We start from the raw sequence: 26,020 nt of genomic DNA on the forward strand, positions 1-26,020 counted from the left end.
ATCACCCCAGATACATTTGACCAGGGTGATTGACAAGCCCTGCTCTCACGCAATTGGTTACATTAGGGTAGGGGGTGGTATTGCACAAGTTTTTCCTTGTGCAACAATAAATATGGGGAACACTTTTGACATATAATTTGCGATAAGATACAGACAGGTTTACAACATGTGAATCCTGTCCGCTCGCAAATTGATAAATCTTGCACTTGATGATAGGTAGTTTTTCAGATCTAGCTATATTCTAAGCTGATTATTTTAGCCAGTCTTCCCTTTCTGAGTAGACATACAATTTTGGATTCTGTAAAACAAAGGTTTTAATCAAATGTGAACTTACACAATTTTTGATGTTTAAGTTAGCCCCATATAGGATCAGAAGTCTCATCATTTTGTAACGATTTAATCTCACCCCATCATGCATTGGAGTATCTCCTTCCTACAGTGGTAAATGACAAAAGAAAACAATCAGAACTGATAATTGATAATTTAGCCAATAATAACGCATACATACTACAGTCAGTAAAAATGTAATTGTGCCAAATTAAAATAACACAATGATAAAAAAAAAAGAAATTGATTTAAGGGACATGAAACCCCATTTGTTTCCCTTCATGATTTAGATAGTAGAACATACAATTTTAAACAACTTTGCAATTTACTTCTATTATATAATTTGCTTAGTTCTCTTAGTATCATTTGTTTAAAAGTATACCTAGGTAGGCTCAGAAGGTGCAAGCTAGTTGTTGATTGGTGGCTGTACATAAATGCCTCTTGTTATTGGCTTACCATTATTTTCAGCTAGCTCCCAGTAGTGTATTGCTGCTCCTTCAACAGCAGATACCAAGAGAATGAAGCAAAATGGACAATAGAGGTAAATTGGAAAGTTGTTTAGAAATAAATGCTCTATCTGAATCATGAAAGAAACGTTTGGGGTTTCATGTCCCTTTAAACAGCTTGGTACAACTACAGTAGTATGGTTACTACTCACCGTGCTATTGTTTTTCTTCTTATATCTACAGCTCCGGTTAAAGCCACTCTCTTATTTAAACTCATTACAGAATCCAGTTGGTAACGCTCTGCATTTTATACTGGGTGCCATTTTGTAACTCGCGTATTATTGCATTCTGTGATAGAAGCAGTGCACTTTCACACATCTATGATGTTACCGGATTTTTGACAGCTGTACATTTCACTTCAGTTTAGCTCACATAACAGAGAGCAGAAGTGTCACATTTTTACAGTTTAAAAGTTACATAACAAATACAAGCTCCAAGATGGCGGCGCCCAGTGTGAAGATGCAGAACTTCACTACCTAATAATTGTAAGAGGTTAAAATATAAAAATGACTTTGAAGACAGCTGCAGGCACAGGAGGAAAACAATAGCATGGTGAGTAGTAACTATTCTATGTTAGTTATACTCAGCCGTTTAATGTCCCTTTAACTTGGGTCTGAGAGAGGCCCTTTAATTTCCCCTCATTAGCAATATATTTGTGTGACTCATGTAAATCCACAACGTTGTATGGGGAAATCATTTTCTGTATTGTTTTAAATTTCTGTACAAGGGTAGGTCACAATTGTAATTTTCAGTCCTTCATATTTGAAAGGAAAAAAGAATGTTAGAAATGTATGAGGTTTACCCGGTTTGATGGGATTTGTAACCCAAGCACACGAATAATTTGTTTATCCTTATGAAGAGCGTTTGATGTTCGCTTAGTTTTACCAGAATGTGATAATATGTAATGATACATCCCTGTATTGTAATGTACTTAATAATCTAAATCTTTTTTTTTTTTTTTTTATTAAAGAGCAGTAGAAACCACATAGTTCTTGTACTTACCCTATCTTTGGCATTTAAATCTGCTTCACAGGCAATGAGATGCTCAGCACATTCATATTGTCCTGTTCTAACAGCAACATGTAGTGGGGTACTAAGTAACTGAAAGAAAAGTAAAATAATCAAGACTCTAGTGATATGCATAAACAGTTGTGAACATTAATGGGTTGCAGTGTAACTGTTAAAGGGATAAAAACCCTATTTTCTTTCCTATAGCATGGAGAGTCCACAATGTCATTCCAATTACTAGTGGGATATTCAACTCCTGGCCAGCAGGAGGAGGCAAAGAGCACCCCAGCAAAAGCTGTTAAGTGTAACTTCCCTTACCCATAATCCCCAGTCATTCTCTTTGCCTCTGTCAATGGAGGATGTGTGATGACGGTGTCTGAAGATAGTTAATCCTTTTGTGGGTACTTTTCCCTGCAGGCAAGGATTGGGGTCTAGCTGTGTCCATGTCAATCTCTTTAGTAAGAGTAGTGGTGGCTTTTAGCAGTTAGAAGGCGGCGAGGTGGTCTTTGCTTTATTTCTAACACTTTTGCTACCCCTCTGTAGAAAGCCAGGGTTTGTTACTCTGTTCTTTCTTTATACTACAGGTCCCTGACAGGGAGGATTACCGGTCACACCTTAGTAGCTGTTGTCTGCCCGGCAGCTGGATCCAGGTAAGTGAATTTTTTAGGTTAACCCTCAACTGGATCGATTTTGGGACAATAAATTATCAAAATTGTTAAAAGGGACAGTCAACACCAGAATTTTTGTTGTTTTAAAAGATAGATAATCCCTTAATTACCAATTCCCCAGTTTTGCATAACCAACACAGTTATAATAATACGTTTAACCTCTGTAATTGCCTTGTATCTAAGCCTCAGCAGACTGCCCCCTTATTTCAGTTCTTTTGACAGACTTGCATTTTAGCCAATCAGAGCTGTCTCCATGGTAAATTCACGTGCATGAGCTCAATGTTATCTATATGAAACACGTGAACTAATGCCCTCTAGTGGTGAAAAACTATCAAAATGCATTTAGATTAGAGGCGGCCGTCAAGAAATTAGCATATGAACCTCCTAGGTTTAGCTTTCAACTAAGAATTGGAAAGTTGTTTAAAATGACATGCCCTATCTGAAACATGAAAGTTTTTTTTGGCCTTGACTGTCCCTTTAAGGGTAATGGTTTTTGGGCAGCTTTATTAGCACTATTGTGTTTGAAATAAAAAAGTGAACATATTATGTGTTTAAAATAAAACATACTATTTATCACAGAAGACACTGATAGGGTTAATGTTCTCCAAGGGGCAGGAGAGTTTTACTTGGCTAAGGGAGAGTAGAATAAGGGATTATTACTTTTCCTTTATTTGTAACTTGGGCTATAACAGTAGTTGAGATGTAGTTTTGAAATTTCTGTTCAGCAGCTGTTTTTATTTTGCGCGCTTTTCTAATGTTGTGCACTTCATTTCAGGCCTCTCACGCGACGTCCACACTTCCGTTTTTGCGGAGAGGAGCTTAGTCTGTCAGTGTCGACTCTGCGGCTGTTTTGTTTGGATCGGAGTTCAACTAAGAGGAGAAGGTCTTTGAATCTTTCTCTTACTAGTGGGATTTCTTGAGAATCTCAGTGTGATAATGTATACGGTCACGGTAGGAGCCTCAGGGTCTTTTTTTGGGGACGATTATTTTATATTTTATTTCTCTGGTATATAAAATATTGGGATAAAGACAAGTTACTCCCTCATAAATTTTATCAATTTTGGAGATTATACTGACCTAAAGCTTTATATTTTTTTGTCATTTTTTGTGGGACCTGATTCTTTAGTTATGGACTCAGAACAGTATCAACCTTTTAATATGGATTAGTGCTTGCTTTGTTTCGAGGCCCAATTTGTCCTTCCTATGCAATTTTGTTTTACTTGCTTAGCAAAGACTTTGAAATTTAAAGACAAGTTACTCCCTTCTGAGCCAAGTGTCTCTCAGGATGATGCTGTGTGTAACATGCCTCAGCTTTCTCCTCAAACGTCCCAAGCCTTAGTTGTTTGTAACTCTGTGCCTTCTGTTTCCTCATAACCTCCTGGGGGTGTTTTATGTACCAGGGGATTTTGCCATGCAGATAACGTCTGCGGCATTGTCTGCTTTTCTTCCTCAGGGTAAACGCAAAAGAAAATCTAAACATTTGTCTACTAGTAAGGTTTCTGACCCCTCTAAATCTTTCCCATATGTCTGATGAGGAGGATACTTCAGTAGCCTCTGAAGGTGAGATTTCAGAATCTGACACTATGGGGGAAAGATCTTCTGAATCTGAAGAAGTTAATTTCCGTTTCAAGCTTGAACATCTTCGGTTGCTTTTGAAGGAGGTTCTAGCTACTTTGGATGATTCTGAACCTTTGGTTGCTGTCAACCCTAAGAAGTCCTCTAAACTTAATAGAGTTTATGATTCTCCAACATCTGAGGATGTTTTTCCTGTTCCAGACAAGATGTCTGAAATTGTTGCACAGGAATGGGATAAACCTGGGGTTCCGTTTTTCCCCTTCCCCTGTTTTTAAAAAGATGTTTCCTGTTGCTGACTCCATTTGACACTCATGGTGCACTGTGCCTAAAGTAGAGGGAGCTATCTCTACTCTAGCTAAAAGAACTACCATTCCTATAAAGGATAGTTGTTATTTTAATTATCCAATAGCTAAGAAGCTAAAGGCTTCCTTAAAAAAAGATGTAAATCCATCAAGGATTACAGTGGCAACCTGCGGCAAGTATTGCCATGGTTGCGGGAGCGGTATCTTATTGGTGCGATGCCTTGTCTGATCTGATTTCAGAAGAGACTACGGTAGAGGAGGTCCAAGACAGGATCAAAGCTTTTAAACTGGCTAATACCTTTTTATCTGTGATGCAAACATGCACAGAATTAGACTGGGAGCTTCACTGTAGATTTCTAGCTTCACTGTTCTAGCTTGCAGAGCTCTGTGGTTAAAATCTTGGTCGGCTGATGTTTCTTCAAAGGCCAAGCTTTTGGCTTTACCTTATATGGGTAAGACTTTGTTTGATCCCGGTGTGGCGGAGATCATTTCAGAGATTATGGGTGGAAAGGGATCTTTCCTACCCCAGGACAAGAAGAATAGACCTAAGGGTCGACAGACTTCTAATTTTCGTTCCTTTCAACTTTAAAGGACAGAATTCCACCTCTTCCAAACCAGACTAATCCAGGTCCACTTGGAAATCCAGCCAGCCCTGGAATAAGGGAAAACAGAACAAAAACCTTTCCGCTGACTCTAAATCAGCATGAAGGGTCCGCCCCCGATCCAATTTTGGATCAAGTGGTGAAGACTTTCTCTTTTCCAACAGGCTTGGATATGCGGTGTCCCAGATCCATGGACTGTGGACATTGTACCCAGGGTTACAAAATTGGATTCAAGTCTTGCCCTCCAAGAGGCAGATTTCTCCTGTCAAGACTATCTTTAAACCAGGTAAAGAGGGAGGCCTTCTTAAATTGTGTAAAGGACCTATCCTCCCTGGGAGTTATTGTACCAGTCCCTTTAGAGGAACAAGGTCTAGGAATCTCTTTGTAGTTCCCAAAAAGGAGGAAACGTTTCGTCCCACCCTAGATCTAAAGTGCCTCAACAATTCCTCAGGGTTCCGTCCTTCAAGATGGAAACTATTTGTTCCATTCTTCCATTGGTTCAGGAAGGTCAGTTCATGACGACCATAGACCTGAAGGACGCCTATTTACACGTTCCCATTCACAGGGATCATTACTAGTTTCTAAGGTTTGCCTTTCTAGACAAGTATTTCCAGTTTATTGCACTTCCGTTTGGTCTTGCCACAGCTCCCAGAATATTCACAAAGGTTCTGGGAGATCTATTGGTAGTGATCAAATCCCAGGGAATTGCTGTGGCGCTTTATCTAAATGACATCTTGATTCAGGCGTCATCTTTTCAACTAGCAAAATCTCATACAGAGTTGTTTTTCTTTTTTTTCTACGTTCCCACAGGTGGAAGGTTAATCTGGAAAGGGTTCTCTAGTTCCAACTACAAGTGTGTGTTTCCTAGGGACAATCATAGATTCTCTGTCCATGAAGATTTTCCTGACGGACATCAGAAAATCCAAACTTCTTGCCTTTCCCTCCAGTCTACTTTTCGTCCATCAGTGGCTCAATGCATGGAGGTGATTGGTCTGATGGTGGCTTCCATGGACATCATTCCTGTTGTTATAAAATTTGGAGCCTTAACCTAGTTCTTAAAGTTTGAGCATTGGCTCAAACAGTTCTCCTGTTGCTATAAAATTTGGAGCCTTAACCTAGTTCTTAAAGTTTTGCAGCAGGCTCCGTTTGAGCCAATGCTTGTTGTTGATATAAAATTGTTATCTTGGAAGGTTTTGATTCTCCTTGCTATTTCTTCTGCTCGTAGAGTTTCTGAGCTTTCAGCTCGGCAGTGTGATTTCCCTTACCTTATTTTTGATGCAGATAAGGCGATCCTTCGTACTATATTGGGGTTTCTCCCTAAGGTGGGGTCGGATCGAAACATTAATCAGGAAATTGTTGTTCCTTCTTTTTGTCCTAATCCTTCTTCATAAAGAACGTCTTTTGCATAACTTGAATATTGTGCATGCTCTAAAATTTTGCTTACAAGTTACTAAGGATTTTTGGTAATCTTCTTCCCTGTTTGTTGTTTTTCTCTGGAAGGTGTAAGGGCCAGAAGGCCACTTCTATTACTCTTTCCCTCTGGTTAAGAAGTATGATTTACAGAATTACAGCTCATTCCACTAGGGCTGTCTCCTCATCTTGGGCTTTCAAAAATGAAGCTTCTGTGGAACAGATTTGCAAGGCGGCAACATGGTCCTCTCTGCATACTTTTTCCAAATTCTACAAATTTTATACTTTTGCCTCGGCTGAGACCTCTTTTGGGAGAAAGGTTCTTCAAGCGGTGGTGCCTTCTGTTTTGGTCCTCCTGTCTTGTTCTCCCTCCCTGTTCATTCCGTGTCCTCTAGCTTGGGTATTTGTTCCCACTAGTAATTGGAATGACATAGTGGACTCTGCATGCCATAGGAAAGAAAACAAAATTTATGCTTACCTGACAAATTTCTTTCTTTCCAGGCATGGAGAGTCCATGACCCCGCCCTCTTTTTTAATTATAATTCGGCAGTTTTTTTGAGTAAACCTCAGGCACCTTTTTCACCCTTGTGTTTCTTCTTTTTCCATTTTTCTTTGGCTGAATGACTGGGGATCATGGGTAAGGGAAGTTACACTTAACAGCTTTGCTGAGGTGCTCTTTGCCTCTTCCTGTCGGCCAGGAGTTAAATATCCAATTAGTAATTGGAATGACTTCACGGACTTTCCGGAAAGAAAGAAATTTATCAGGTAAGCATAAATTTTGTTTTATTCTTTCATAATACATGTAGAGCATGCAATTTCAAACAACTTTCTAATTTACTTCTATTATTGATTTTTCTTCATTCACTTGGTATCTTTTTGTTACGGTTTTGCAAGAATGTTATCCATTTGCAAGAGCACTAGATGGCCGCACTATTTCCTGCTATGTAGTGCTCCAGATGCCTACCTAGGTATCTCTTGACCACTAGAATATCTTAAGAACAAAGCAAATTTGATAATAGAATTTAAATGGAAACTTTTTAAAATGGTTTGCTCTCACATAATCACAAAATAAATTTTTTGGGTTTCATATCCCTTTAACAATAGTTTATCGTGACGAGGATACCTTGTCTCTGGCATTAATGTTTCCTCCTTTGTTCAGAAGAAACTTGAGTGTTTCGACACTTCCTCCACGACATGTCCAGTGTATGGCAGTTGATTCAAGCTAAAAGGAAGGAACAAGGAAGTTAAAGGGACATTAAACAGTAAATAAAAGCTAGACTGATGCATTCAAAGAAAAGATTAGTCTGATAATAACATGTATACATATTTTTTTTAAGTTTCATTAGCTGTTTAAATATTGGCAAATTAAGTGTAAAGTTTTAGGGGTAGATATAACAAGCAGTGGATGCTGATGAAGCGCATGTACGCATGCGCGAAACGCGTCAGTAAGGAGCTTACCTTTTGTGCACCTAAGCCTGTATCCAATAAACTAAAGGATATACTCTGAGACCCAGCGTTTTCTTTCCTCACCTCAGATGCTGCTTCCTACGCCCTAAGTTTCAGGTCCACCTGAAACCTAAGTTAAGAAGCAGCGGCCGTAAGACCACTGCTCCTTAACTTCTCTGCCACCTTTTTAGGTGGTTGACTGCAATCATCCCAGTCTGATACGATTGGGATGATTGACGGCCCCTGCTAATGTGCAGGGGGCGGCGTTGCACAAGCATTTCACAAGAAATGCTCGTGCAATGTTAAAAGGCCGAAAGCATATGCTGTCAGCATTTAGCGATGTCTGCCAGGCACTTGATAAATTGAGCCCATAGTATCTATAAAAAAATGGCAGCTGCCATATTGTAACTTAGGTTGCCTTCTCTCTTTTGGCCAATTAGGTGCAGTTATAAATAGGTCACTAGAGTGTGCAGCCAATGGCTGTGTGGAATAACAGGAACTGAAAAACTTCAGAATGGAATTACAGGAAAAGGGGATTAAATAAATAATTAAAGTATATTGCAGATGGGTTTTTTATATATATGATTAATCATTTTACACTTGATGGGTATATCTAAATACATTTTTATATGTTGTTATCTTTTATTGGCTATACCAATAGATTATCATAGACATGCTATGATTCTTATAGAACAAGTTTTGCACTTAAATATAAATGATTATGCTGCTCCACTATTGAATGTAAAGCTAAGTGAATTCAAATATCATTAAAACATTTTTCAAGGTTCTTCTGTTAGTGTTAGCTAAAGCTATTGACATGCATGCCACCAGCAGGCAAAACAGCGGTAGCCAGCTTGTACTTTTGCCAACCACTCATGCTCAGTTGCTGCCTGTGAAGTCAAATTGCACTTAAAACAATTTAGATGCGATAATTTTTAACCAATGCATTTTTGCAATTAGTAAATATAATGCAAAGTTATTTCGAATAATACTTTAAATGAACAGCATTTCAGAAATCCCATTTATGGGCATTTATACTTAGTGTGTCCAACTGCAATGTACTCATCTGTATCCAGTTTAACATCTATTAATATCTTGAGTTTTTTTCATATCCATTTTTGTCTTACCTAAGTTACCTGTCATTTTGACATTTCATTCTCATTTTGTCATCCGCTCATCATCTAACAAAATGAAATGTATTTGGTACTCTGCTCCCTGCCACTGAAACAAGTATATTTTGTGTGTGTTTATCTCAGTTTATTTCAGTGCTCCTAAAACTTCAGCAACATAATTACTCTTTTATTTATGAAATTCAGTTTTTTGACAAATCACTACTAACGCACCAACTTTAATAGATATCTTAGTACCCGGCTCCATTCTTTCCGCTAAATAAAACTTATTTAAAGTGATGGTAATTGTTATTTAAAGTCCCATTGTAAAGTATATAGTTACTATGCTGACTCAAACCACATTATATAAATGCTTTTTAATTATTGAGTATAAAACATACTATTTAAGTTGTACAGCTTCTCTGTGTACCCTCCACCCCTCTATTTCTTATTCTGTACGTAGTGTAGTGATATAGAGAGAAATCCCACCCGCTCTCTGCATAGTCTGCAAAGCGTGCTCCTTGATATTGATAGTAATGCTAGGAGGCTCGTGCACGTTGCTGGCGCAACGTCAGGCTTTGCATGTATTTATGCGAGTCATGTGACTAGCAAGCTCATTGGCTGAGAGGTGAAAATGTCACCTCAAGAAAAAAAAAAAAGATCAAGGCGGGCAGGTGGGGAGGGGGTTAAAAAGAATTATATATCAGAAGGAATAAAAGGGTTTGTGCATATAATATACTGTATAGATTTACCTTGACAGATTTGTGTATATATATATATATATATATAACGTAGTAAAAATAATTTGCTTCATAAATCTTCTTCATAGATGTGTGTGTGTATATGTATATGTATATATATATATATATATATATATATATATATATAAAGTTGCGATTTAGAATACATTGTGCTGCTACCTTAAGTTTACCCTCACTTTAAGTTGTAAGTCTTGGGTTTCAGATGTCATTGGTCTTTCAAGAAACCTGTGTAGAATTTGTTCCCATTTCTTCATATGCGTTCTCCCAAAATTAAACCACATATTATAGATAAACTGTTGAAAGACCGGTTATATTTTTTGTTGTTATTAATACCTAAACATAGATATACTGTAGATAGCTACATTCCTTTTCGGCACACTGAATCAGTTGAAGAAGATTGTATCTGTTATTGTTGGCAGTATAGTACCAGTGAGTCTACAATATTTCTTGGTGTTCACCTCCATTTTGTTACAATCGAATTGTGCAATACTGGTAAAAATTAGAATTTTTCTACTCACCCTAAATTTATAGTCTGTATCATGTATAGTCATCACATTTTCACATAAAGGTTTTTCTTGGGATTAACTAAACCATCATATTTAGATAGTATAGCCTGTAATCTGGTAGACTCATTCTTATCAGCATTCTAGTAATGTTTTGTGTATCTGTAACAGCTAGACCTTACTAGGGGGTAGATTTAACAAGCAGCGGATGCTGCAATCTAACCCTGTAGTTTCCGTTTCTGCTGAAACATAAGTTAAGAAGCAGCGGTCTTAAGACCGCTGCTCCTTAACTCTTCCGCCACCTCTGAGGCAGCAGACAGCAATCAGCCACGATCAGATAAGATCGGGTTGGTTGACACCCCCTGCTAGAGGCCGATTGGCCACGACTGTGCAGGGGGCGGTATATTGCACAAGCATTTCACTAGAAATGCTTGTGCAATCATAACTGCAGATAGTGTATGCTGTCGGCATTTATCAATGTGCGGCAGACATGATCTGCTACAGCGGATCATGTACGCCGCACAATGATAATTTGGCCCCTTGGCCCAGATCAAATGGCCTCCATTTAAACTGTGGCCTTTCATCAGCAAAAGCTGATCAAGCAGCCACATATGAGCCGGAAGAACTGCTCATTGCTCCTTGTTTAGTCCACGTCAAAGGGTATGCACTTGAGGAGTTTGCCTCTAAAAATATGATGGTAGATTGTCCAGTACAGCAACACTGTGTCAGACAACTTGAAAACCCTGCAATCATAATTGTAAAGGTACAATCTATACACTTATGCTGACAATGATATTTATCAGAGCTTGTTCCTCAATATATTTTGGTCTATACAATTACCTTACAGTTTGAGCCCTGATTTGCAGAGGGCTTACTGAAGGGCCCCAAAAGGCCCCCTTGTAGTAAAGCCACTACCTATTGCAGGGTCAGATGGGCCCCTTAGATGTGTAAGTCCAGTCTAAATTAATGTCTTGCCAGTTACAGACCAAAGGTTCTAAAAGAACAAAATGGTTTTTGTATCGGAATATATGATGACCTAAGAAAACAGTGGTTGTGTTTTTATTATTCTCTTTTCTTTTAGAACCAGGAAATATCTAATGTTTACTTTACTACATTTGAAACCTGAACTGACAGCTCATGTCTTTTTTTTTCTCTTCAGTTTTGTGCAGCTTTGCAAGATTCAGTAATAATATATATATATATATATATATATATATATATATATATATATATATATATATATATATATATAAAAGAAAAGACAGTCTGAGACATCCAAAAGTATTTGTTTCAAAAGCTCTCCAGCTATTCTTAAAATAGTGTTTTCCTGTCATTTATTGTTTACAGTTATAAAAAAATTATGCTAGAGAATGATACCCACATACCATATCTTTGAATTCTATGTTCGCTCCTGCCTCAATTAACTTCTGTACAATGGGCAGATGTCCTTCTGAGCATGCTCTGTGCAGGGCTGTGCGCTTATACTAGTGAAGAACAAAAAATTAAATTAGTAAAATATATGCTAATAACGTATATGAACTGTAACATATTTGGTTGATAACCCCATCATGATTGTATTCTTTTGTTATTTGCTAAGTACTGTAATATAATGATACGTGATACCTGAAGTTAATTAGTTAATTCTGTTTTACAGACACACACACACATATATAAATATATATATAAATATATATATATATATATATATATATATATATATATAAACATACAAACAGGCACATAGTGTTTTTAAAGGGACATTATAATGCAAAATTGATAGTTAATTCATTAGCATGTAATGTTAGCACTAACAAACCTGCAATGTTATGTGTTGTATCCCTGAAAACTGGGTAAACACATAGTTAAAGTACTAATTGACTGATTGGTAGCCATAGAGACCTGCTGGTTTTGAGTGGGCATGGCCAATTAGCCAATCAACAGTGGCGGTCACATGACCCAGCTGTGCGACTTCCACTCCTGATTGGCACACTAAAAGTACCCAATCTGTACTTTGCAGAGGTCAGTCACATAGATTTGCAGGGTCAGTAGGGTTAAAATGACATGCTCTAATTACAAAATGTACTTTTTGCATCACAATGTCTCTTTAATTATTTTATTAACAACATAGATATGAATTTTAAATATTGAAGGGACACAAAACCCATTTTTTTTTTTTCATGATTCAGATAGAGTGTACAGTTTTAAACAACTTTCCAATTAACTTCTATTATCTAATTTGCTTTGTTCTTTTGGTATCCTTTGCTGAAAAGCATACCTAGGTCAGCTCAGGAGCAGCAATGTGCTACTGGGAGCTAGCTGGTTGCTGGCTGCACATATATGACTCTTGTCATTGACTTACCCAATGTGTTCAGCTAGCTCCCAGTGCTGCTCCTTCAACATAAGATACCAAGAGAATGAAGCAAATGTAATAAACTGGATTTTTTTTTAAACTGTATGTTCTACCTGAATCAGGAAAGATAACATTTTGGGTTTCGTGTCCATTTAAGTAACTTAGTATTACACATTGAGAAAAATAGTGATTAAGTTTTGTTGCAGTAATTGCTACAATTGCATGAGAAAATTATCCCCTTAATAACCAATAACGGAATTATTCCATCATGGAGCAATTGCGCAGACTGGAGCTGTGTCCTTAAAGGGATAGGATAGTCAAAATTAAACTTGCATGATTCAGATAGAGCATGTCATTTTAAGACACTTTTAAATTCACTTCTATTTTCAAATGTGCTTCGTTCTCTTAGTATCCCTTGTTAAAAAATGAATACGCACATATCATGCACTAGTGGGAGCTGCTGCTAATTGGTGCCTGCACACATTTGTCTCTTGTGATTGGCTAAATAGATATTTTCAGCATCCTGTCAGTAGTGCAATGCTGTCCCTTCAGCAATGGATAACAAGAGAATGAAGAAAATTTGATAATATAAATGTTGGGATAATATAAAAATGTTGGGGTTTTACTATCCCTTTAAGGGGTTATGTATGTTTTGTTTGAAGTGTATAAGGAAGATATATTTTGTTTATATATAGTCAAAGACTAGTAAGGAATTGCAGTGGAATAGTAGGAAATTAGTACTTTTTCCTATATTTAACATTGATTAGACAGGTAACTTTTCTCTGACCAAAAACCTATGGCGATATTTTTTAACCCCATGAGATAATAAGCCAAAGTATCTTTCCATGGTTCCTCCATGGTACCCAAAGTCCCAGCCTCAGCCTCTCATGCTGCCTTTAAACACAGCTTTTCGTACATAAATCTAATAATTTAATTTGCAGTGTTAGTGTGTGTGTGTATCTATCTTTCTATCTATATATCCATCCATCCATCTATCCTAGGGTTGCCACCTATCCGGGATTGCCCCGGACAGTTTGGGTTTCCATTTGTGTGTCCGGGTTTAAAGCTGAGTCAGGCCCGGACATGCAAATGTCCGTGTTTGGTGGGAAACAGCCACAGTCAAAAAAGGTGACATTTGCAATATACTGCACATGCCTACAGTTATTTCTCTCTTACGTGTGTGTTTAAGAGTATGTGTGTGTGTATTTGTGTGTGTGTGAGAGCATTATTGTTCTTTGTGTGAGTGTGTGAGAGAAAGAGAATGTGTGTGAGAGAGTCTGTGCGTGTGAGAGCATTATTGTTCTTTGTGTGAGTGTTTGTGTGTGAGAGAGAGAAAATGTGTGTGTGAGAGCATTAGTATCTGTGTGAGTGTCAGTGTGTGAGAGTGTATTAGTGTCTTTGTGTGAGTGTCTGTGTGTGTGTGTGTGTGAGAGCAATAGTGTTCTTTGTGTGAGTGTGTGTGTGTGTGTGTGAGAGCATTAGTGTCTGTGTGAGTGTCAGTGTGTGTGAGTGTATTAGTGTCTTTGTGTGAGTGTGTGTGTAAAAGAGCATTAGTGTACACCACTAAAAAAGTAATTCACTCACATGTGAGAGAGCACCCCTCTTGGTGCAAGTGTCGCAGACTGGATTCAAACAGTCACCCAGCAGACTGGCCTCCCCCAAAACTCCAACAGCAGTAGGATAAAACCAAGTGAGTTAGTTCCAGGTGCCTGGTGAAGGTTGATGGATGAATAAAAGGTTTGGCAGCAAGTGGTAAGATAAAAGCTTACTTTAATAACAGTGTAAAAACAGCAACGCGTTTCTCAGCTAGTACCTAGCTGTTTCATCAGGCTTAATCAACTTTGTCTGATGAAACAGCTAGGTACTAGCTGAGAAACGCTTTACGTTTAATGGTTCACCAGAGGCCTGGAACTAACTCACCTGGTTTTATCCTACTGCTGTTGGGGTTTTGCGGGAGGCCAGTCTGCTGGGTGACTGTTTGATTCCAGCCTGCAACACTTGCACCAAGAGGGGTGTCCTCTCACATGTGAGTAAATTACTTTGTGCACTTTTTTTTACAAGAGTATATACATACTACGCCATGTGGCACTTCTGTCTTCTTACAACTTTCACAGAGCATTAGTGTGTCTGTGTGTGTGTGTGAGAGAGAGCATAAGTGCCTTTGTGTGAGTGTGTCTGTGTGTGTGAGAGTGTATTAGTGTCTTTGTGTGAGTGTCTGTGTGTTTGTGAGAGCATTAGTGTCTTTGTGTGAGTGTTTGTGTGTGTAAGAGAGCATTAGTGTGTGTGTCTGTGTGTGTGTGAGTGTATTAGTGTCTTTGTGTGAGTGTCTCTGTGTGTAAGAGAGCATTAGTATGTCTGTGTGAGTGTATTAGTGTCTTTGTGTGAGTGTCTGTGTGTGTGAGAGCATTAGTGTCTTTGTGTGAGTGTCTGTGTGTGTAAGAGAGCATTAGTGTGTCTGTGTGTGTGAGAGCATTAGTGTCTTTGTGTGAGTGAGTGTGTGTGTGTGTGTGAGAGCATTAGTGTCATTGTGTGAGTGCGTGTGTGAGAGAGAGAGAAAATGTGTGTGAGATCTATGTGCGAGTTTGTGCTTCTGCTGTTATAAATAGTGTATTCTGCAACAAAAAAAAATAATTGCTGTGCACGACACAAGAGTGTTTGGTTTTGGCCTGAACTAAAGGTGGCAACCTTAATCTATCCATCTATCCAGGGGTGAAAAACATCACTATATTACAAATGCTACCCAATGTTAAAGGTAGAAAAAAAAAGCAAAGGTTTTATATATACATAATCTTTTCCTCCAGTTCTGAGAGGTACGGATGATACCTGCTTCCTATATATGAAAAACCTTTACTTTTTCTGTATGTGTAAATATATATATATATATATATATATATAGAGAGAGAGAGAGAGAGAGAGAGAGAGAGAGAGAGAGAGAGAGAGAGAGAGAGAGAGAGAAAGAAACTCACGTGTGTATCCAGGATTAGCAACTTCCTCAATGGTTACACAAGCAGGCAACACAGGCACACATTCTGCTTAAAAAGCTTTTATTACCAAGAACAATATTGGCCCAAAGCCATAATGTTTCAGCTCCCGGCTGGAGCCTTTATCAAATAGAGGCCAGAAGTGACGTGTATGTGTGTGTGTGTATATATATATATATATATATATATATATATATATATATATATATATATATATATATATATAAAATACAGTGCATATATATATATATATATATATATATATACATACACACACACATACTCACACACACATATATATTTGATTCTGCATATGTTCATTTATAAAGAAATAATCTTACCTCATCACAAACATTTGGATCTCCACCATCTGCTAAGTATTTTTCTATTACTGGCATTTTATTTTCCAGGGCTGCTTTGAAAAATGTTGGGGGATCCACATGTTCAATCTAAAAATAAAACATTACATAGCGTTAGTCCTGCATTTTTCTAGCTGACAATTGCTCTGTGTAACAATTTTTCTGAACTTACAATTACTTCTGGTTCTTCTTCCTTTACAACGGGGACTTTAACCCTCTTGGATCTTTTTCGTTTTTTAAGATTGATGATAATTTGAAGATCTTCCAAATTATCAAGCTTTGGCCTTTGATCTATTTTCTTCTTGACAATCTAAATTCAAAAATAAAAAATAAAAATTCATATTCTGGATTTTGGTTATGTTGGGATTAAAATATACATGTTCATGAATAGTTACACATTTTGGGTGCCCTTATAAATTCATATATATTTTTTTCTTTTATTGTTTTACTGTAAAATTATCAGAATATCTAAAATAATCCAAAATTCAGATCATATTGTATTAAGATCAGATCTAAATGAACTAGTGACAGCACTACAGTAATTAGCTATTTAGAGAGCGCTAATTAAAGGGATAGTCTAGACAAAATTAAACTTTCATAATTCAGATAGAGCAGGCAATTTTAAACAACTTTCTAATTTACAACTATTATCAATTTTTTGTTCTTTGGTATCTTTATTGAAAAAGCAAGAATGTAAGCTTAGGAGCAGGCCCATTTTTGGTTTAGCACCTGGGTAGCACTTGCAGATTGGTGTCTAAATGTAGCCACCAATCAACAAGCACTACCCAGGTGCTGAACCAAAAAAGGGCCGGCTCTTAAAGGGATATTCCAGACAAAATTAGAAACAACATGGCTGCATTTCGGTATTGAACAGAAGCATTTTTTGCAATATACATGTATTAGCAAAAATGCTTCTAATAAAAGCTATAGCTGTTTCAAAAGTATATTTAAGTATGCACTGTGCACCAGCATTTTAAACACAGCACTTGCTCAGAGAGCCTAAGGTGGTTGTACTATTTGGTAATGACTCAATTTGTTAATTGCTGACATGATATAAGCCCCAGTTGTGCTCTAAGCAGCTGCAGTATTTAAAATGTGGGTGCACTGACAATATCTAGCTATGTTTCACATGCACGTGCAGAGAAAATGCTAACACTAAAACAGTGATAACTTTTACTAGAAGCATTTTTGCCAATACATTTATAGTGCAAATATGTTTCTATTGAAATATGTCATTCATCTATGTGCATTTAAATTTTGACTGGAATGTCCCTTTAAGGTTACATTCTTGCTTTTTCAAATAAAGATACCACTAAAATGAATAAAAAATTGGTAATAGGAGTAAATTAGAAAGTTGCTTAAAATTGCATGCTCTATCTGAATCATGAAAGTTTAATTTTGACTAGACTATCCCTTTAATGTTTAAAATCTGTGCAAAAGTATATATGCAAACAAATCTAAAATAGGATACACGTATGTAAAAATACAAATAAAAAATAAAAATTAGGAAAAGAAACAGCAACTATTTTAAAATTAAACAACATAGACAATAAAAACAGAAACAGTGCTGAATTCCAAAAGATCTAAAGGGGCCTATTTATTATGTGTCTGTCTGACATGATCCGATCAGCGGATCATGTCCGACAGACATCGCCGAATGCGGAGAGCAATACACCCTCCGCATTCAGCATTGCACCAGCAGCTTTTGTGAACTGCTGGTGCAACGCCGCCCCCTGCAGATTCGCGGCCAATCGGCTGCTAGCAGGGGGTGTCAATCAACCCAAGAAACACGGGCTCTTAAGCTCCGTATGAGCTCCAAAGAATAAAACAAATCAAATGTGAATTTTCTTGTATCTTATTACAATGACATTGTGGCAAACCTAGCCACTTCTGGACTATAACGTAAGAAAGGTTGTCTATAGGCTGTATATTGTGCTATGTAGATGTGACAGACCCTTCTGTCAGCACTGAAAGAGTTAACTGTGTTCAGCTTTAGCCTCAGCTATTGTGCACTGTCCTTAATGTTATTGATAAACAGTCCATTGTTTAATCACCCTCAGAGAGCAAATGCTTAGGTGATAAGAAAAGCCAAATGTGTCTTGTGTTTAAATTGTTATCAGCTTAAGCAAGGTAAATCTATTGTATCATGTCAAGGGTGTGTTCCCTTCATCTAATGTACAACATTCTTTCAACCCCCCCCGATCTGGGTGGGGTCAAACCTGCATAAATACTAGGCATAGCCTTTTAATAAATGTCATTCTGTGTAAACCTGAAAACTGGCTGGGTTGTGAATTGCTGATTCCCTATGCAGGACATTGTTCCCTGGTGTTAACCCTTGGTATCCGGTTGGTACCGTTACAATTGGTGGCAAGCAACGGAATGAACCTTATCGCCCAGAAGAGCAACTACACAAGCCAGTAACCTCAGGAAGAGGGGGATTACTACAATACTGACTAAGATGGAAGGAGTACCAGGGACCGAAGTGAATGGAGATGGATTATTCTAAGCTAAAGAGACAAACGTAAAAGGAACTGCTAGAAGCCAGGGGAAAGATAGGCAGCAGCAAACCCAAGGCTATATTAATTGCCGAGCTGATGGAGGGAGACAGAGCTCGCAGCGCTACGCCTCCAGCAGCCATGGAGGAGACCCTATACCAGAGGGAAATGAGGACCAGGCTGGAATTTTTACCCCAACCTGTACCACGGGATATGCTATCCGTGGTAATGGCAGATGTGCAGGAGTACGTGATGGCACACAGTCCGCGGAATGCATCCCCACGAGCAGAATCCATTTTGGACGCACTCAGCAACCCAGTAAGACCCAAAATCCCATACCATGCATTTAAAATGTTTTGTGAGGAGAAGGATGAGATTGATGGGTATTTACAGGATTTTGAGAGACTGTGCGAGTTACATGATTTGGAGCAGTCCGTATGGGTGCCGGTGCTAGCAGGCAAGCTAGCCGGTAGGGCAGCGGAAGCGTATCGCGCTGTACCCAGGGAGGACAGCAAGGATTACGCTAAAGTGAAGAGAGCGATCTTGGAAAGATATGCCATTACCTCAGAGGCATACCGGCGCAAGTTTAGAGGCCTGCGCAAGCCAGAAAGAGATTCACATGCAGAGTGGGCCCACAAGCTGGATCAAGCATCTCAAGGGTGGATACAGGCCAGCCAAGCTACCACCATGGAAGAATTGCGACAACTGATGCTGTTGGAGCAATTCTTTAACGGCTTGTCCCCAGAAGCCCAAGAATGGGTGAGAGATCGAAAACCCCTCACCTTAACCGAAGCAGCCAGATTAGCAGACCAGTATTTTGATGCCAGGAGGCACCATGGACTACAGCCTAACAACGGACGGGCTAATATACAATGCCACACCTGCAAGCAGTGGGGACATATGGCACGTGAGTGCACCCAAAATCGGAGCAGACAAGCTTGGAACCAGGTCAGACAGAACCTGGCCCCAAGGGCGGCTGCTCACCATTACCAAACGGAGCCAGCCGCTCATGAGGTGTTGAGCACCCAAGCCGAGGAACCCCTGGGAATTCTGCATGAGGTGATGTCGGTCCAGGGACTTCGGGATTCGGGAGCTACTTTAACCCTGATAGCTCCCCATTTGGTGCCGGATACAGCACCCACTGGCGGATCCGTGGCAGTACGAGGGGCAGGGGGAGCAGTATACCGATTGCCCACTGCTAGAGTGGAGTACAGACCCCCAGTCACCCCAGCAGCTGCCAGTTACCAACCCCCGGCGCACCGCTATACCACACGGCCTCCGGCCACGAACTACCCTCAGAGAGGCCGGTTCAATTCGCGGGGCTACTCACAACCTATTCGGTGCTTTGGATGTAAGCGACTAGGGCACAAAAGACCAGAGTGTCCCCTAAACGCAGCAAATCAAGCACAGTCCTGGAGAAGACCCGCCGGCGGAATCCCACATAATCCTCAGCCTGCGGCCCGCTACGTAGAGGCGCCAGAATGCTGGGGCAGCCTACATGAAGCAGACCCCGTGCAAGCTGCCCACCGGAATAACCGGCAGCGGGTTAAAGTGAATGGGAAGGAGGTCAGTGGTCTACGGGATACTGGTGCTACCATGACCTTGCTTCAAGAGAACTTGGTGTCTGAGAAACAGCACACTGGAGACACTATGGCTGTGAGGGTAGCAGGGGGCACTGTGTTCCGCCTACCCGTTGCCAGGGTACATTTGGATTGGGGAGTGGGCGCTAGACTTGTGAATGTGGGGGTCAAGAAGGACTTACCTGCTGATGTTCTCCTTGGAAATGACTTGGCCCCCCTTGTTTCTGCCTATGCTCCCATGGATCCCGCTGATGTTAACCCTGTGACTACCCAAGCCCAGTCCCTCCGGGAAGAGACGCTTCCATGTTTGGGGTGGGGGCAGTACTGAGCCAAGTTGGAGCAGATGGCGGAGAACACCCCGTAGCTTACTTGAGCCGAAAGTTGTTGCCCCGGACATCCCCAAGCCGATCCGTTGGGATCAGACTGTGTATGCCGGCTTGGTTCTGGGGGAGCATTGTGGCAAACCTAGCCACTTCTGGACTATAACGTAAGAAAGGTTGTCTATAGGCTGTATATTGTGCTATGTAGATGTGACAGACCCTTCTGTCAGCACTGAAAGAGTTAACTGTGTTCAGCTTTAGCCTCAGCTATTGTGCACTGTCCTTAATGTTATTTATAAACAGTCCATTGTTTAATCACCCTCAGAGAGCAAATGCTTAGGTGATAAGAAAAGTCAAATGTGTCTTGTGTTTAAATTGTTATCAGCTTAAGCAAGGTAAATCTATTGTATCATGTCAAGGGTGTGTTCCCTTCATCTAATGTACAACATTCTTTCAACCCCCCCCGATCTGGGTGGGGTCAAACCTGCATAAATACTAGGCATAGCCTTTTAATAAATGTCATTCTGTGTAAACCTGAAAACTGGCTGGGTTGTGAATTGCTGATTCCCTATGCAGGACATTGTTCCCTGGTGTTAACCCTTGGTATCCGGTTGGTACCGTTACAGACATAAAAATTGTATTCCTGATATCATATAATGATGCCACATGAATTCCACATAATGATGAAAAACATGTATATTAAATAAATATATAGAAATTAAGGACCCTATTAAACTGGTTTAATCCAGAAAGCAGAGTCTCAACAGATCATTATAAGATTGAATATCGTTTAAACAAAATTAAAAAAATTAAATTTATTGTGTATGTTTTGAAAACACAAGTAACCAACACGTGCCTGGCCATACTTTCTAATCACAACGCGTTTCTGTACATATGAAGGGGCTCCGAAACGCGTTGTGAGTAAGCAGTCTGGCCAGGCAAGTATTGGTTACTTGTCTTTTTAAACATACATAATATATTCTGTTTAACTTGTATCTTGTTTCATTTTGTTTGAATGATATTTAATCGTGATCTGTTAAGACCCTGCTTTCTGGATCAAACCACTTGCACTTTATAGGGTATACATGATGCATTTATTGTAATATACATGTTTTTCATCACTATGTGGAATTAATGTGGCATCATTATAAGATATCAGCTATACCTTTTTGCTTTCATTATAATAAAATACAAGAAAATTCACCTTTGATTTGTTTTATTCTTTAGATCTTTTGGAATTTAGCACTGTTTCTGTTTTTATTGTCTAAGCTCTAAAATATGTTTGGGATTCTAACCTCAGCTTTTAGCTGTTTCTCCTTGGTTTGTTTCTCTTCCTCCTGAGTGATCAGTGATTTTGAAGTTGTCTTAAGGTCTTCATGTTTTTCTAAATTTACAGCAGTTTCATAAATTCCATCCTTAAAATTTTCTGATACAAATTCTCCATTTTCTTTATTTTCAGTTTTCTTCCCGGTCACCTGCCAAAAAAAACAGCATTGTAAGAAGGGTTTTTTTTCTGTTACACTCTAACAAACTGATTGAGACACACTCACTAACAGCCTGAAATCATGTAATTTAAAGGGACAGTGTACTGTAAAATTGGTTTGTCCTTAATGTATTTACAATGACTTGTTATACAGTAGCAGAGTTAAAAATGTATTGGAAATTGCACATCTAGGTATAATTTTGTATATGAAATAACTGTTACTGCTAATTGAAACCACAACCCAATGAAATATGTTGAGCTAACTGGGAAAGCAGACCTCAAATTATTTACACAAGTCTTCTTTATCTTTGTTTTTACCGTGTACTCAACAGCAAGTACTCAGAGAGAACAATGGAAAATGAATATTTTAGTAACTCTTTTTCACAGACACCAACTGGGAGCATTATTTTATCTAAGTCATATTGTTTACATGTTTTTTTGTAACCAGAACTGAAGTTCAGTATAGGTGGAGAAACAATAGACAAAATCAGCTATTTCAAATAAGAAAATAAAGGTGAAGGAGCTATTTGTAAACAATTTAATACACTCCAGTAGATAAACTGAATAATTGGGAACACCACTTAGTTTACACCACTGGTTTTCAAACCTTTCATCAATGTTAGAATGTTTAACCAATATGCTTCCATCTTGTCACTTTTGTATCTTGTCAGCATTTCTTATCTAACACTGAACTATTATTGTTCCCAATATATTTACTTTTGTTTTTCTCAACTTTAGGCTACTGACGTTTGTTCTTGTTTGTTAGTATCAACATGGTCTCATTATATTTCTTGTTATCGTATATCAAGGCCGAATATCTGCAGTTTTCTTACCTTTTGCATAAACAATTATTTGTCTCAAGTGTTATTATTTTGCACTGAGGATATTGTAATAAGGGGGCGTGTATGAAGCCCCTCTGTGTCAATTGACAATGTTTGTGATGTAATCTATATAACCGCATTGTGGACGGGCAATAAACAGAACAATTGTTGCACTTCATTTGTGTGGGCTTGTTCCCGAGATCTCGTATCAGGTGTATAATTCTGCTCCAGCTGAGGTTAGAATACTTGTGGGTGATATTGTATCCAGCCTTGGTAACACCTACTTAACAGGCCAGATTTTGAGGATATCTAAACTAGAGCACAGGTGAAATAATGAGCTGATAATAAACATGGTAATTTTACCTGCTCTCACCCAAGGTAATCCTTAAAATCTAGTCTGATAGGGAGGCCTGAGGCCATGTTTGAAAACCAATGGTTTACACTGTCCATTCAAATTTAGACAGATCAAGATTGTTTAAGATTGACCTGTTGTAACTGTCCATAACCATATGTTTACAACGTCAAACCATAAATAAGCCTTTTTTGCATTATGTTACATTTTAATTCTTTGCATGTATTGTATGAGGTTTGAAGTGCCTTAAATAATTAACATCTTCCATCTGATAAACACGTAAATCAAAATTACACTATAGTCATTTAGAAAAAAAAAAAAATCTATTTTCATTTATCAAATTTACCTCTTTTTCTATTGGTATCTTTTGTTTTAACTTTTTTTTCTCCTATTAAAGGGACACTCAACTCAAAATTAAACTTTAATGATTCAGATAGAGCATGCCATTTTAAACAACTTTCCAATTTACTTCCATTAACAAAATGTGCACAGTCTTTTTATATTTACACTTTTTGAGTCACCAGCTCCTACTGAGCATGTGCAAGAATTCACAGAATATTCATATACTGTATGTATTTCTGTAGGCTTGTAGCTGTCACATGATACAGGAGTACTACTCACTTGAAATTTAGACTAGGGGGCCTATTTATTAATGTGCGAGCGGACATGATACAATGTAGCTGTCGGCATTTATCATTGCACCAGCAGTTCTTGTGAACTGCTGGTGCAATGCCGCCCCCTGCAGATTGGCCGCTAGCAGGAGGTGTCAATCAACACGATCATATTTGATCGGGTTGATTTCTGTCCGCGGCCTCAGAGCAGGCAGACAAGTTATGGATCAGCAGTCTTTAGACCGCTGCTTCATAACTTCTTTTCCGGGGAAGCCTTCATGCTCCATTCGGAGCTTGATAATTCGGCCCCTAAGTGCCATTGTCTTGTTATTATGCATGTGTTGATTATGCTACACTACTGTATTTACTGCTCCTTTAAAGTATACTAGGCTTAGGAAAATGCTCATGTATTGAGCAATATTTGGCAGCCGTGTTTCCAACTATAAAAATGTTAAAGGGATATAAAACCCCAACTTTTTCTTTCAAGATTCGGATAGACAATGCAATTTTAAACAACTTTCTAATTTACTTCTATTATCATTTTTTTTTTGTGTTATTGGTATCTTTTGTTGAAAAGCAGGGACATATGCTTAGGAGCCAGCCCATTTCTGGAGTACTATATGGCAGAAGTTTTGCAAGAATGTTATCCATTTGCAAGAGCACTATATGGCAGCACTATTTCCTGCCTTATAGTGCTCCAGGTATCTCTTCAACTCAGAATATCATGGGAACGAAGTAAATTTGATAATAGAATTAAATTGGAAGCTTTTTTTTTAAAATGGACTGCTATGTCTTAAAGGGACACTGAGCCCAAATTTTTTCTTTTGTGATTCAGATAGAGCAGGCAATTTTAAGCAACTTTCTAATTTACTCCTATTATCAATGCTTTTTTCTTGGTTCAGGACTCTGGACAGCAGTTTTTGATTGGTGGATGAATTTATCCACCAATCAGCAAGGACAACCTAGGTTGTTCACCAAAAATGGGCCGGCATTTAAACTTACATTCTTGCATTTCAAATAAAGATACCAAGAGAATAAAGAACATTTGATAATAGGAGTAAATTAGAAAGTTGCTTAAAATGTCATGCTCTATCTGAATCACAAAAGAAAAAATGTGGGTTCAGTGTCCCTTTAATCACAAAAGAAAATGTTTGTGTTTCATATCCCTTTAAATATATAGGGGCCGATTTATCAAGCCCAATTTATCTATAGACCGCTGCTCCATAATTTGTCTGCCTGCTCTGAGGCAGCGGACAGAAATCAACCCGATCAAATACGATCGGGTTGATTGACACCCCCTGCTAGCGGCCGCGAATCTGCAGTGGGCGGCATTGCACCAGCAGGTCGGCATTTATCGATGTGCAGTGGACATGATACGCTACATTGTATCATGTCCGCTCGCACTATGATAAATAGGCCCCATAGTGCTCATGCATATTTTTAAACCTCTAAGGTCAACAATTTTGACTTCCATGTCTAAGGTCTCTTATGTCTTCTAATTAAACAACTTTCTTATGTTGAAATCAATATGGGATTAAAACTGATTTAATATATGTGTGGAAATTTGAGATTATACAAATTATTATAAAATAACTGAACCTGCTCACATATTGAGCTTCTTGTGAAGAGAATTGCTATCTGAAATTAATACACTGCTCTTTCCCTATTCCAGTTTTCAAACTGAAAAAAAAACTTATTTGCAAAATACAAGACAGAATTTCAATAAAACAGCATAAATCAAATTGAATTACAACTTTGATAAATCAGTTTGGTGTTATTTTTTTACTTGTATACTGTCTTAGAGTTTTAAAATTGCTAATCAAAAATTATGTTCTCTTATGTATGGTAAACATTATGTTTACAATGCGCTCAGTACATATGGCTGACATATTGAAAATACACAATGCTAAAAATATTGTATGAATATTTGAGCCTTGTCATCTGTTATGGCCTCAAACAAAAACAACTTTATTAACTACTTAAGAAAGCAATACATATGCACCATGTTACTTCATAACCATATACAATTCTCCTTGAATACAAAAATAAACATCTAAAATAAAATGATAGTAATAATAATTTAACCTACCAGTTCTTCAACTTTTAGCATCATTTTGCCAGTGTTATTTTGCAATATCCCTTCAGATGTTTCCCCTTTGTAAACCAGTTATCTCTACTAGAAGCTCCTCTTTCATTCAGCTTTTATATCTCTGGTCAGGTTGGGTGAGGTAATGTTCCAACCTTGGAATACATCATCTATGGACCTAACTCAGGCACATAGCTAGGTGCACTATCATTCCAGACATGTTAACTAGTAAGATCTTGTGTCATGCAAAGCTAGACAGGGAGGGCATCATAGGCCTTATGATAAAAAAATATCCCATAGGCAAACCACATTGCATATCCTGATCAGTGTGAAATATGAGATAGGCATTCCTCTGGCCGTGACTA

General features: G+C 38.4%; 1 protein-coding gene across 1 annotated transcript in view; it reads right to left on the reverse strand.

The window, feature by feature from the left end:
- ANKRD1 (ankyrin repeat domain 1) overlaps nt 1-25,803 on the reverse strand; it is a 29,691-nt gene extending 3,888 nt beyond the window's left edge. Inside the window, exons 1-8 of the mRNA XM_053692320.1 lie at nt 25,659-25,803; nt 21,598-21,777; nt 16,080-16,217; nt 15,890-15,997; nt 11,603-11,701; nt 7,522-7,620; nt 1,836-1,934; nt 335-433 (exon numbers count right to left, since the gene is read on the reverse strand). Of these exons, the coding sequence (XP_053548295.1) occupies nt 335-433; nt 1,836-1,934; nt 7,522-7,620; nt 11,603-11,701; nt 15,890-15,997; nt 16,080-16,217; nt 21,598-21,777; nt 25,659-25,682 (846 nt within the window). The 5' untranslated portion in view covers nt 25,683-25,803. The remainder of the gene's footprint in view (nt 1-334; nt 434-1,835; nt 1,935-7,521; nt 7,621-11,602; nt 11,702-15,889; nt 15,998-16,079; nt 16,218-21,597; nt 21,778-25,658) is intronic.
- Between the last annotated feature and the right edge of the window lie 217 nt (nt 25,804-26,020).

This window comes from Bombina bombina, chromosome 9, assembly GCF_027579735.1.
Source record: "Bombina bombina isolate aBomBom1 chromosome 9, aBomBom1.pri, whole genome shotgun sequence".
In the NCBI taxonomy this organism is placed as follows: domain Eukaryota; kingdom Metazoa; phylum Chordata; class Amphibia; order Anura; family Bombinatoridae; genus Bombina; species Bombina bombina.